The sequence below is a fragment of the Carassius auratus genome, unplaced genomic scaffold, assembly GCF_003368295.1.
Source record: "Carassius auratus strain Wakin unplaced genomic scaffold, ASM336829v1 scaf_tig00040781, whole genome shotgun sequence".
Taxonomy (NCBI): domain Eukaryota; kingdom Metazoa; phylum Chordata; class Actinopteri; order Cypriniformes; family Cyprinidae; genus Carassius; species Carassius auratus.
In genome coordinates this window covers 56,730-70,526 of record NW_020526608.1, presented here as the reverse complement: position 1 = coordinate 70,526, position 13,797 = coordinate 56,730, and the positions used below count along the sequence as shown (strand labels likewise).

General features: G+C 34.0%; 1 protein-coding gene across 4 annotated transcripts in view; it reads right to left on the bottom strand.

The window, feature by feature from the left end:
- Nucleotides 1-451: 451 nt before the first annotated feature.
- The window catches only part of LOC113084865 (ankyrin repeat domain-containing protein 26), a 36,478-nt gene continuing 23,132 nt past the window's right edge, over nt 452-13,797 (bottom strand). For all 4 annotated transcript variants that reach the window (XM_026255002.1, XM_026255005.1, XM_026255003.1 and 1 more), the window contains 13 exons: nt 13,492-13,644; nt 13,162-13,337; nt 11,973-12,066; nt 10,289-10,315; nt 9,883-9,960; nt 9,190-9,324; nt 8,857-8,969; nt 8,191-8,332; nt 7,742-8,032; nt 6,871-7,106; nt 4,994-5,243; nt 2,671-2,716; nt 452-2,315 (listed from right to left, as the gene is read on the bottom strand). In XM_026255002.1, coding sequence (XP_026110787.1) covers nt 2,176-2,315; nt 2,671-2,716; nt 4,994-5,243; nt 6,871-7,106; nt 7,742-8,032; nt 8,191-8,332; nt 8,857-8,969; nt 9,190-9,324; nt 9,883-9,960; nt 10,289-10,315; nt 11,973-12,066; nt 13,162-13,337; nt 13,492-13,644 — 1,881 coding nt within the window. In that variant the 3' untranslated portion in view covers nt 452-2,175. The remainder of the gene's footprint in view (nt 2,316-2,670; nt 2,717-4,993; nt 5,244-6,870; nt 7,107-7,741; nt 8,033-8,190; nt 8,333-8,856; nt 8,970-9,189; nt 9,325-9,882; nt 9,961-10,288; nt 10,316-11,972; nt 12,067-13,161; nt 13,338-13,491; nt 13,645-13,797) is intronic.

Here is a 13,797-nt window from a genome sequence, read left to right as displayed (position 1 = left end):
AAATTGTACATATAAATTACATAATTGTACATTTCTTTGTAATTTTGTGAAGGATAAGCACGTTTTGATTGAAAACCTTTTTATAGGGAGGAACCACATTCTGCTTCATCTGTTATTTAGTTTAGACATGTTTTTTTTTCCCCCAGCATGCTTTGCAGGAGGAACTGAAACCGGCTCATAAACTGGCTGACATTTACCGAGAGCAGAGCTTTAAAGTATGCTAACAAACAACCCACCCACCGACATTTAACTTCACGAAATGAGATGTTTAGCTGAACGTCCTTGAGATGAAACATGCTTAATATCTCCTTCTATGTTCATTAAGAAACTAAACTGAACTAAACTAAAACTAAATCTCCAAGCTGGAGAACGAGCTGAAGACTCATCATCGAACAGTCAGATATCCCTCCTTCACTTTGGGTTATTTTGAATGATTCAGGAGAAAGCCGGCTGTCACAGAACTGAGTGTTTATTCGTGTTCACTCATTAGATAAATAAAGGTGTATTTCTGTATTCATAATGAAAGTGATTCACTGTTTTCCACTGGTCTGAGACGATAACAAACACAACAAATTCCCAATGTTCATTTTGTAGCTATGAAACGTCTCGAGTTAAACAGCTAAAACATTTCAAGACCAAAACAAGACTGAAATGCTTGGAAGAGACGGTACAGATTTCAGTCAAAAACTAAAACATACAGATGAATCTGATGAAAACTATTAAAAACATGCTATGTCATATTTCACCACACGCGCACAAAAACAACATTGTGGATAAAACAAAGATCATTTTTAAGACTTTTTGAACAATTAACAATTGAACACATTTTCCCTCCCAACAGTCATTAACACAACAAAAGTGTGTGTGTGTGTGTGTGTGTTAGGGTTAGGGTTTTTTAGGGTTAGGGTTAGGTTTTTCTAAATAGAAAAAATAATAATTCTAGCAATGCTGATGTGGGGTAAAATCAGTTTAATCGTCTGTTTAAATGAAAATATCACAATGCAAAAAACATTGATTTATTGAGATTATCCAAATTAAAGTTAGGCAGTTTTTGTAATTAACAATAAACCTAATTTTTCATATATTTGTTTCTATATAATATATTTTTTACACACGTGTGCACACACACACTTTAATCATTTTTTCATTTCAGTAATGAGAATTTGGAGGTAAACTGTGCTTAACTGTCAGGAAAATATCACAATATAAAAGAAATCATTAAAAAAAAAGTTTAACAATGCAATATATAATTTATGCAACATCTGAAACTCCAGAGATTCACACACTCACACACACACACACACACACACGAGAAGACTGATCCTGAGCACGGTCACACTCTCATTCAAGCACAGCATTCATTTCCCAAAAACATCTCCAAATCAGAGTTTGGTCGTTTGAGACTAAAATACGTTGAGTATATTGCACGATAGTCTAGAATGTACCACTTTCATTACTTGGCAATAATATTAACAGTACAAGTGTGACACTCTTTATAATATGCCTCGACTATTAAAGCAGCCAGAATGCACACATATATATATATATCCACATATAAACTAAACCCACACATGAGTTTTTGCAATGGAGACACAACACTGGAAGCAGCACTTCACATGTACCTCCAAACCTCAGATCATTTGCTCCTGAGGCACTAAAGTGCATTGTCACACTCGGTTAAAGATCACAAACTGATGGTAGTGTTGAAAGCTTGGCCCTTGCTGGTGTTTTTACAGCAAACTCTGAAAAACATGTTCAGGTAGACTTAGCCACCAAAGGAATAATTCAGCCCAAACTGAAAATAAACGCATCGTCAGGTCATCCAAGATGTAGATGAGTGCGTTTCTTCATCAGATTTGGAGAAATGTAGCATTGCATCGCTAGCTCACCAATGGATGTGAATGGGTGCCGTCAGAATGAGATCACTTGTAGATTATTGTGAGTTTTTTTGGACTCTCGTTTTGACGGCACCCATTCATAACAAGTGATGCAATGCTACATTTCTCCAAATCTGTTCTAATGAAGAAATAAACTCATTTTTAGATGGCAGGCAAATGTTTGGGAGAACAGTAGCAGTTCCATTCATTAAAGACCACAGAGGCACTGTACTTTAAAACAGCAGCTTTAGTAAACAAACTCCACAGGGCTTTTAGGGAGGCTCATCAGTGGGTCATGTCAGATCATGTAGTTCTTCTTCAGCACCTCCAGGTATTGTTGAGTGGCTCTGCTGACGGGGTCGGGCTGCTCCAGGGTCAGGTTCAGGTTCTGTGAGCCAGAGGCCGATCCTACAGGAGACATGCGGGCACTTCCTCCTTCCACAATCACACCAGAACGACAATTAAATCACTTTTGAGTGCAAACAAATTCACTCAGAATACATTTTTGAATGGATCGAGTGGAGACCCAACCAGTCATGATGTAACTCTGACTTAAAGATCATATTAACCCCGTAAAGTCATTTAAAAGTATAGTCTGAAAAATGAAAACACTTAAAGTTTGCATGCGTTTTGTTCAAACTGAGCGAAAACATGCAATGTGATGATATTTAAAATGCCAAAGCAAAATAATTAAATTCCCATACCTTGTAATATAAATAAGTGAGATCTTAATAACAGTATATCAGACTATTTACATAAAACACATATAAACATTGTTATAATAATGTCTCACCATAGTCCAGCTCCTTCGATATGTTCTTCTCCAGCTCCGTCTGCATCTGCAACAGGAACAAACCAGATCACACATCTAAACCTCCTAAAACTAGCACTCGCTCAGGTTATAAGAATGTATAACCATAACTATGCTTCGACTCATCTGATTGGTCAAAATCCAAACGCTAGTAAAAGTATCTGCTGCCGTTCAAAATGTTGGGTTTTACGGCTGCATTTATTTGATTAAAAATACAATAATAACTGATAAAATGTTATATATTTTTACTATTTGAAATAGCTGGTTACATTTGAATATATTTTGAAGTGTAATTTATTCTTTTGATGTTAAAGCTGAATTTTCAGCAGCCATTACTCCTGTTTTCAGCGTCACATGACCTGATATTTTTTAATGGTTTCATGCCCGAACAAACTTGATGATATAATTATAATTAATTTGATTAGTATAATATTAAATAAAGACTGTTGGGAATGGCAGGGGGATTAAAAAAGCAGCAGATTACATTACACATGTATATTAGTCTTAGAAAATTATTACAAAAAAGGATTAAGAAAAGGGATTCAACATATGACTAATAGTTACTGACCTGAGAACAGCAGACCATATTAAATCACACATTTGATCATAAATACTAGATCCCGTTTAAATATAAATGTTCAGACACCGTGCTCCTTGAGTAATATGTATGCTGTACACAGTGTGTCAATCTTCTGCATCCTTTAAATACCCAGATAACACAACGTGCAGTTAACAACCGAACCAGACACACTGCACTCAGTACTGTATCCCACAATGCAATGCGCTCGACTCTTCCTTCCATTTTCTGTGTGATGATTGAACGGTCTCTGATCCAACTTCCAAAAGTTCTTATTTTTAACACAAAATAATTCAAATGCCAAAAGCTGATTTCTGAATTAAACTGAAGAAGGTACATATACCACAGTGTAGCATAAAACAACGTTTTAAAGTTGTATACTGCTTATTTTATACATGCAATATTTAGAAAAGTATATATATATATATATATATATATATATATATATATATATATATATATATATATATATGATTAAAAAACTTTAAACTTAAAAATTAAAACTGTAATCTACTAAACTATTGCAACTATTAAAACTAAATATACTGCATATATAATTATTAAAACAAAACCTGAAAAACTATTTAAACTGGATTGAAATATTACATAAAAAATAATGAAAAAAGTTTAAACAAATTGAAAAGAAAACTGAGAATATAAAAATAAATGTTAATCCAAAATATGCATAAATACTATTAAAGTACATAAATGATACTAAATAACTAATTCTGTACAAAGTTTTATAAAACTATAGTGATACCAGAAGCTGTAATTCACAGATAGGATGGGTATAGAAAATAATTTCTTTCCTTTCAAATACTGTGTTTTTCGGACTATAAGTCGCACCTGAGTATAAGTCGCATCAGTCCAAAAATACATCATGATGAGGAAAAAAACATATATAAGTCGCATTTATTTAGAACCAAGAACCAAGAGAAAACATTACCGTCTACAGTCACGAGAGGGCGCTCTATGTCTTCAGTGTAGACTACAGGAGAACTGAGCAGCACAGAGCGCCCTCTGGCGGCTGGAGACGGTAATGTTTTCTCTTGGTTCATTTCTCTCGGTTCATGTCAAATTAATTTTGATAAATAAGTCGCAGGACCAGCCAAACTATGAAAAAAAGTGCGACTTATAGTCTGGAAAATACAGTATTCATATTTTGTTGAAATGAAATGAAGACGGACACAGTTTTTGTTTTATCTGTATTCAATCAAAGTTAACAAAATTAACATCCTATACCAACTGTAAGTCTACAATCAAACTCTGATCTAATTAAAATCTTGTTCAGAATTAAAAAATATCTATCCAACATGACTTGTGACTCAACGTTTTCTCCCATAAACAGCTGTGTGAAGCCACTGAGACACATTAAAGCAGGTGTGCGTGAGTGTGTGTGTGTGTGTGTGTTCTGACAGTCAGAGATCTGCACACATCAGCTACACACCTGCTCAGGTATCAGGCTGCAGAGAGGACAGGTGAGAAACAGACTTTTGAGCAAGAAGCTGAAGATATCAGAGACAGAAGAGGGTATGAGTCCAGACAGCAGGCACAGGAAAAACAGACCAGAAGGTTATTTGCTACGTTTATGAAGGGAAAGATAGCGGGAGGAGGAAATATATCATCCTTGGTTAGTTTTAGAATCCCCACCTGGGATTGTTTTCGGGTGTAAGTGTTAGATCAAGGTTAGTGTTGAATGTTGAGCGAGTGAGGTGTAGCATCGCTCACCTTCGCCAGGTAGGCCTCTACACGGCTGCTCTGCGATTCCCCTACCGTACCCAGCAGAGGCGTCCCGAGGCCCAGGCTTCTGTTTAGGGGTCCCAGAGAGGCTCCGTATGCCCCCACAGAGCCCAGAGATGCCATATCCAGAGCGGGACCCCCTAAACCACCGTTCACTATACTGCTGGTGAGCAGGGATTTACTGCGCTGCCTCTCGCTCAGGAGTTTAGTGTTGGCCTCCGCTAACCGCTCATTCGACCTGCACATCGTGTTAGCAAAAAGACACGTTAATCACAATGAATCATGGAAATAAATCAAGTAAACACTTCTACAATTACACTTTTTGATTATTTACTGACAGAAAATTATTTTAAAAATTACATTAATTATTATTATTAATAATAAATTAGGGGTAGCTTATTTATTTGTGTTCATTTTTAGTTTGTAAGTTTAATAGAAATTGTCTGTGCCTTCCTTAATATGCTTTAATCAATATTTATTTCTAACTAGTTTCCGATTTCTATTTATTTTTTATTTTATTAATTTATTTTTATTCATTTCAGCTTCACTTGGTAGTTTTACCATTTCTGCGCATTCCCTGATCTGCTCTGAAATAATTATTAATTATTATGTTTTTTTTTACTATTTTTATTTATATTTTAGCCATTTATTTATAATTATTAAGTTTTACTTGAATTTATCATTTTCCATACCTCCCCTGATATGCTTTAAAATAATATTGATTGACTGATCGATTGATTGATTTTCGACTTATTTATACTGTACTTTATATCATTACTTTATCGTTTTAAGTTATGCTTGGTAAATGTATACTTTTCTTCATCTATATGTTTTGAAATATGACTTATGTTTAGAATTGTATTATTTATGTTTAGAATTGAATTTCTTTTTAATTAATTTGTATTTTTACTAAAATTGTTTATTTTTATAATTAATCATTTTGTGTTTCTCATTTCATATGCATTGAAACAATATTTAATTATATATTTTTATGACTCCTATTATTAATTAATCTGTATTATTATTTTTTATTTTACTTACTAAAACTAAAATGTTTGGGACCACCTTGATATGTTTTGAAATAATATTTATGTTTTACTTTTTTGAATTGATTACACTTGGTGAATTTAATAATAATAATAATAGTAATAATAATAAAGCATTTTATTTAATGGTGCCTTTCTAAACAACCATGGCCAACAGTATTATTCATTGTGAGAGAGGGACGGAGACGATTAATATTACACAGGTGGAAATATTAATAATCGTGGGTCTCAAATGACTGTGATATCCAGAATGACACCCAGAGTCCTGGCCTGCTGAGAATATCCACAGAAAAACAATCAGATTTAGTCTTAGATCTTGTACCAGTGAGTTAGTACCCCAGTTTTAGAAAGTTAGCTGAAAGCCAATCTTTAATTTCAGCTAAACATCTGGTCAAGGATGGTGACAAAAAAGAGCTAGTGTTTAAAGACAGATGTCATCAGCATAGCAGTGAAAATGGATACCATAGTTCCTGAAAATATGGCCAAGAGGAAGTAAATAGAAGATTAATAGCAGTGGGCCCAAAACAGAGCCCTGAGGGACACCAGTGGTAACTGAATATGGCCTTGATTTAAATATTTTAAACAAACCAGTTAAATATGACCTATATCAGAACAGAGGGTGCTAGTGATACCTTTAGAATCAGTTATACACTTAATCATGATTTTCTGTGCCTGACATGCTTTAAACTAATTAACCGCCATTAATCAACATTGAACCATTTTTTGTTATACATATAAAAAAGGCCATTAACCTGTGATTATAATTAAGACATATTTCTAAATATAATTCTGAGGCCAGGCTCCTATTATGCCTCTCACCTTTCTAGTTTGGCAGCCAGACTCTTGCGGAGGCGGAGCTCTTCGCCGTACAGCTGTTTGTAGCGCTCCAGCTCTGTGTTGCTGGAGTCTCTCTGAACGAGACTGTCCTGCTGAATACTGCGTAAACGGCTGAGTTCTCCCTCCAGATCCCTGATGCGCTGCTCCAGCTGAGCGCGCTGACTGGCCTCATTAGCAGCTTTCATCTGCTCCAGAGCTTCCTGAGACGCCGCCTGCGTCTGACAAAACATACAAAAAGTGTCTAAAACTTTTTACAATAAACAAAAGAATAACATTTAAAGTTATATTTTAGAAATATATATTATACAAAAATTATATAAATAAAATAAAATGCTGCCTATGTGAAATATAGCATCTAAAAATGTATAATAAAAAAAATAATTACAATATATATATATATATAAATATATATATATATATATATATATATATATATATAAAATTCTAAAATAATAAATGAAATTGTTTTTACCAAAATATGCTTTATAAACAATACAATTATTATAATTATTTGATAAAATAATATATTTTAGATATATAATATAAATAATTAAATAACAGTAAACTAAATAAGAGTGAAGAGTGAATACTTAAGAAAAATTATTGTACATTTTTTAAAATAATATTTGATATTAAAGAAATGTATGTAATGTAAAATAAAAAACTAAACTAAAATACAATAAATAAGCAAAGGAATATCATTTTCGCATTATGCGATCGAAACTGGCCAACTACGTTTTTGTATTCACTTGATTTTCACTTATATTTGGTGGTTTACTTTGGACTTTGCACACAAATATGTAACAACGATAAACAAGGTAAAAGTGAATGTGTTATGGTGCATGTCGTGTACCTGCAGGAACAGGTTGACCTCCTCTAGTTTGTGCCGGATCTCCTGTCGGGCTCTTTCCTCCGTCTCCCTGCGGTATTGCTCGGCCTGGCTCTGGTCCATCACACCGGCCTCCAGCTGCCGGCGCAGACTGGACACCTCCTCCTCCAGCTGCCTCTTACTGCGCTCCAGCTGCTCGTGGCTTCGGCTCAGGCTCTTCACAGACGACAGCTTCTCCTTCAGCTGTCTGTTCACTTCCTCCAGCCGCGAGCAGCGTGATGCCTCCCGCTCGTACTGAGACTGCAGCTCATCCACCTGCACCAGAGGAAGGGTGAGCACAGGATTAGAGGCAAGCAAACGGAGGACATAAGAGACTCAGTCAATCAAGTTTGCATGCTTTAATCTGAAAAATTGTTTTAAAAATGATAAAAAATGTTGCAAATGTCTGTGCAAGCCTAAAGCTGAGACTGTACCCGGGTCTTCATTCTGCTGACGGCGCTCTCAGCCTCCAGCCGGTGGCTCATGTCTCCTCTGAAGCTGCCCAGAGAAGAGTCCAGCTGTCCACCGCCCGGTTCACGCAGCTGCTTCTTAGCCGTCTTCAACAGAGTTTTCAACCTGACACACACACAGTAAGATACACTGAAATCAGAGACATTCTGTATCAGTGTTATCATTAACTAAAACCATTGCATTTTTCCCCATCAATTTGAAATAAAATAAAATATATTACATGCAAAACCTAAATGGAGAATTAGAAATGCTAATGCTTTTTAGAAATTACTTTAAAACTGAAGAAAACGGACAATACTAATAAAAATGATGAAAGCACACAAAATAATTACTTAAATTAAAATTAGATTACCTGAAAACAGACAGACACTGGGAAATACATTACTTTTCAAATGCTGCATCAAGGTTTTGAGCAGGACACATGGATTTGTTATACTACAGCACCACAGCAGCAAAAAATGAATAAATGTGAATTGAACAAATGTAAGATATAAAAAGCTGTGCGCACTACATGCACGTCTCTCACGGGTTTGCAAGCTGGAGGATCCACACTGCTGGCTTCTCTATGTACTCAAACACGTCTACAGGTGTAGCGCTGCAGCGCTCGGGGTTAAAGGTTAAAGGGTCACCTGTACATTTCTTTCTGAAGGTCTGTGTTTCTCTTCATCTCCTGCTCCAGACGAGTGTCCACAGATTTCTTCTGCTCGGATAGTTTTTTGGCCTTTTTCTTCTCGAGCTCCATCTGAAACACAGAGAGAGGATGCATGTGACACTTCAAACCAAAATGGCAAAAACAGCAATACTGTGAAATATTATTACACAATTAAGTCTTCTATTTGAATAGATTTTAAAATTAAATTTATTTCTGTGATCTGCAGCTGAATTATCAGCATCATTACTCATTATCATTTGTTGTAATTTAATGTAACACATTTCGGATGGACATTGTGTCTTTCTGTCACCTGATTGGTCAGTTCTCCTTTCTCTTTCTCCAGCTCTGAGAGGCGGAGTCCCAGTCGGGAGCGGCCCTTTAGCTCCTCCTCCCACAGTGCTTGTGAGTCCTGGGCATTATGGGATAGCATACTCTGCTTCTGTACCTGGAGAGAAGAACCCCAATTTAACAAAGTTAATATACTTTCGTGTAATACTACGAATCAGGGCTATTATCATTACCTAAAACTAAGACTAAAAACATAAAAAAACATAAAAAAAAAAAAAAAAAAAATATATATATATATATATATATATATATATATATATATATATATATATATATATATATATATATATATATATATATATATATATATATATATATATATATATTTTTTTTTTTTTTTTTTTTATTAAAATTAAATATTTTATTTTAGTTAGTTGCCACAACATTTCCCAATTTAATTAATTATATATATATATATATATATATTTTAGTTTAATATATAAATTAAACTAAAAATACAATAATTTTAATAACTTTACTAAAACTCTAAAATTTAAATAAATCAGAAAACCTAAAAAATTAAATTAAATTAAAAATATTTATTTACTAAAATTACACTCAATGAATAAACTGAATTATTCCCAATCTATCCCCTCTTCATCTATTGCTTTAGATGCATTTTGAAGCTGAATGTGCCACGTTTGTCAAAGTTCACCTCTCGGTTGAGTTGTTCTTCTAGCGTCATCTTACTGCTCTGCAGGTTTGTGACGATGTCTTCCAAACGATTCCTGACCTGAGAACAATCACAGATGTCAATACACAACAGGGCCTTGATCACCCTCTTAGCAAAGTACTTCATTCAGATCTAGATCTACTTTAGTTCTCAGAAACCAGAAATGCAGAAGGCACAAAGATAGTTTACAATCAATGCAAATCAAAAGAAATCCGCAGAGAGTCCACCACCAAAACAGAGAAAATACCCCGCTAACAACCAAACTAAAGAAAAGCAATAAAGAATACAGACACGTTTTTTGTTTTAAGTGTAAATCACAGTGAGATTTGAAGTCTCGAAGAGCTGTAATTCGCAGGAAAGAAAGAACTTATCAATGTTTGATACCAACCCCTTCTCCAGGTGATGAGCCTGATAGCTGTGAAAAGAGTGACTACGGCATCAGTTCACATGAAAACTGACTCACATGTACACAAATAAACAGAGTTCAACTAAAGTGAAGCTCGGATGCCTTAAGAGGGTAAAACGAGGCTCTGTCAGGATTAATGTCTAAATCTACTAGGGATGTAATGATTAACCGTGAGCCGGTTGAAATTGGATTCAAAATGCGACGATTCAAATCAGCTGAGATGCTAAACAAATCGCGATTCATTTAGGGGTAGGAGTTTATATTAATGTATGTCTGAGAGGAACTTACCATCTTTAGAAAAGTTTAGAAGGTGTTTTTCCTTTTCATCTTGCCTCTGTATAATGCATATTAAAGTTAATAAGTGCAGCGCCGCTTTGTTTACAGCGGTAACCAAGGAAACGCTTTAAGCGCCACCTGCTGGCAGAGAGTGGATCTGCATTTCGTTCAGTTTGTCTGCCGTTTCTGTTTCATACAGATATTTTTATGTATAGTTTCATTAAAGTCAAGTCAAATCATTCTGTTTTTCCTTCAAATTTCGATATTATACAATCTAATTTAGATTAAAAACTGCTCAAGTTTCATGTATGCAGCATCTTTGGATCATGGTTAAAATGCAGTGGTTGCAACTCATTTTAAATGGAAAGAGCACAGACAAAGTCTTAGTTTGTTTATATTAAGATATTTCTTTTATTTGTGTTATTTACTTGATTTGGATTTTGTTGTAAAATTTAAATTTTGTTATTTAATTTACATTACATTTAAATTTTGTCCTTTAGCAGATGCTTCTATCCAAAGCGATTTACAAATGAGGACAACAGAAGCAATCAAAACCAACAAAAGTGTGTTTAGGGCTGTAGCTATCGAATATTTTAGTAATCTAGTATTCTACCAAAAATGAAATAGATTAATCAAGAAATCTGATAAAATGTGTTTTTGCTTAATTAACGTGCATTAATATGCAAGAGAAAATAAGACTCCTGGGTCTCTTGAAATGAACAACTAAGTTTCATTTTTTAGAAAAAAAATATTAGAATTTTTTAAACGCATATATTGCAATGCATACATTAAAAATAAACATTTAATCATTACCCATTGTTTTTTCTGTCTGTACTTGTACTGTGAACAATGACAATAAAGTTGACCGATTAATTAAGTGCTTTAAGTGCCATTCAGCTGGGGTTTTAAATCTATCTTTTAATTATTGAAAATTAAGCAAACGTATCTTTTTGGTAAACAAAGGGGATTTACTATTAAAAATAAAACATGGAAGAAATGTTGTGTGATTAAACCTTAAAAAAAATAATGTTTTTTTTTTTTTTTGTAGTAGGCTATGTACATTCTGCTGAACAATAGTAATATATCTCTTGCAAATAATTGTCTTTAAACTAAACCAGACTTTTATTTTGACGGGTTGTCAAAATAATCGTTTCAGCCCTAATTATTATAGTGTTATATTTCAATTTCACCAAGAAATGTGCAGCATTTTGTCCAAGCAGTAATAAAAGGACACATTTAATTGATCATATTTCTTAAATCTCATTTTGCTAAAAAAAAATTGTCACATGTGGGAATCGTTTCATCCCAGAAATCTACCCTTATCAGTTGAGTCAGGACGCTTCTTCTTCACAGTCTAGTGGTCAAACGAGTGATATTTGGCAGAACTCACCACCGTGCCCTCCTGAACGCCCTTCTGAAGCACCTCGATGCGGTTGGTCTGCTGTTTGGCCGTGGCCTCCAGTCTGGCGTTCTCGATCTCTAACCTGTTGATATATCATAATCACATCAACCATTTTCACCCATTAATGATCACATATTTTAGAAGATGAATTAATTTCTGTGGTTTAGCTTTAAGATGAGGAACACGGTGCTTCATTTGTATGCATTTTTAAATTAGCAATTAAATACTTTAATATTATTTAACAAATTAATAATTAAATAATAAATGAATGTAAATCTTTTTAGAAAATATTCATTTTAATTAATATACATTTAATGTTAGTGTGCACTACATATTACTTTATAGATTTGAACATTAATCTTAATATATGATTCAATAAATTATGCAATATATTACTACTTAAATATGTACATATAAATATATTCATAAAATATATTATTAATGATTATAATAGAATATTCATGTCTATAACGTAAATATGAATATAAATGCATTAATTTAATGTTCAAATTATTGTACATTTAATATACAACAACGTAATGGAATGCACTAAATTACATTATAATATTCATATTCAATAACTTATTACAATGCAATATATATTTTATATGAATATACTCATAAAATATTATAAAATTTAATGAATAATACTCATTAAATATTAATATCCATATACAATTAAGTTTATGCAATAAATGACTACATAAATATATAAATAAATACATGTAATCTAACATCTAATATTCTTATTAATATTTATTTATTATTTGTATTCTATTTAATATTCTAATTTTGAAAAATGTGTGAATTTGACATAAAACATGACACTTTTAATAAAGCTAGAAAAAATGCCAAAGGTAAACAAAATGCCCCTTTAAATTACTTTAAGGAGTCAAATATCATTAATATTGATCATAAGGCGTTTCAGATTTTTTTGACTGTGCTATTAATTTTTTTAAATTAGGAGTGCTCCTTAAAAGAATAGTAAGTGTAGAGCCCTGAATAAATACACACACATACATACATACATACATAACGATAATATTTTTCTGTAATAAACTCTGATTTTAATTCCTCACGTCACTTATATCAGTAGCATTGTGTTATATTGTGACATGTATCATATGAAGCCAGTAGATGAGTGATTGAGGACCCCGTTTACACCAGTTATTGGTACCTCTGCACCGCCTCCTCCAGCTGTTTAATGGTTTGCTCTTTGCTTGTGGAAGCAGCTAGCGCCTCCTCTAGTTTCTGAGCGGTACTGCAGGCTTCTCGCTCTTTGTCGTCCAGAGAGCTCTTCAGCTGGCTGATGCGTCTCTCTGCCTGGACGTACACTTCCTCAGACTCCTGCAGCTGCAATTGAACACAAACAAAGTATAAAAACAAACAACTCAAAGGATATTATATCGCTGAAATCAATAAATGAACATGCATTGTTCCTGAGAATGAAGCTGCTGCAGTTAAATATCGGACGGTTTTCAGGAAGTATAAGACGACTGATGGTTACCTTTCCCCTCAATCTGTCCATGTCCTTGTGTGTGCGCAGCTTCTCTTCCTCCAGATCATTACGGTAGCGTGTGTTGACCTCCAGAGAAGCCTCACACATGGACAGCTTCTTCAGACAGTCGGCCAGTTCCTGCTGCAGCTGCCTCAGAGAGCTCTGTAAAAAACATCAGCTTAATACTCTCATTTGATCAGGTTTACAGGGTCTACACAGGGACGTGTGCAGCACATTGAGAGGTCGATCACTTCCATCAAACAGTCTACAGTTAAAAGTGCAAAATGTGTTGCAATGCACCTTTCGGTTGAACCA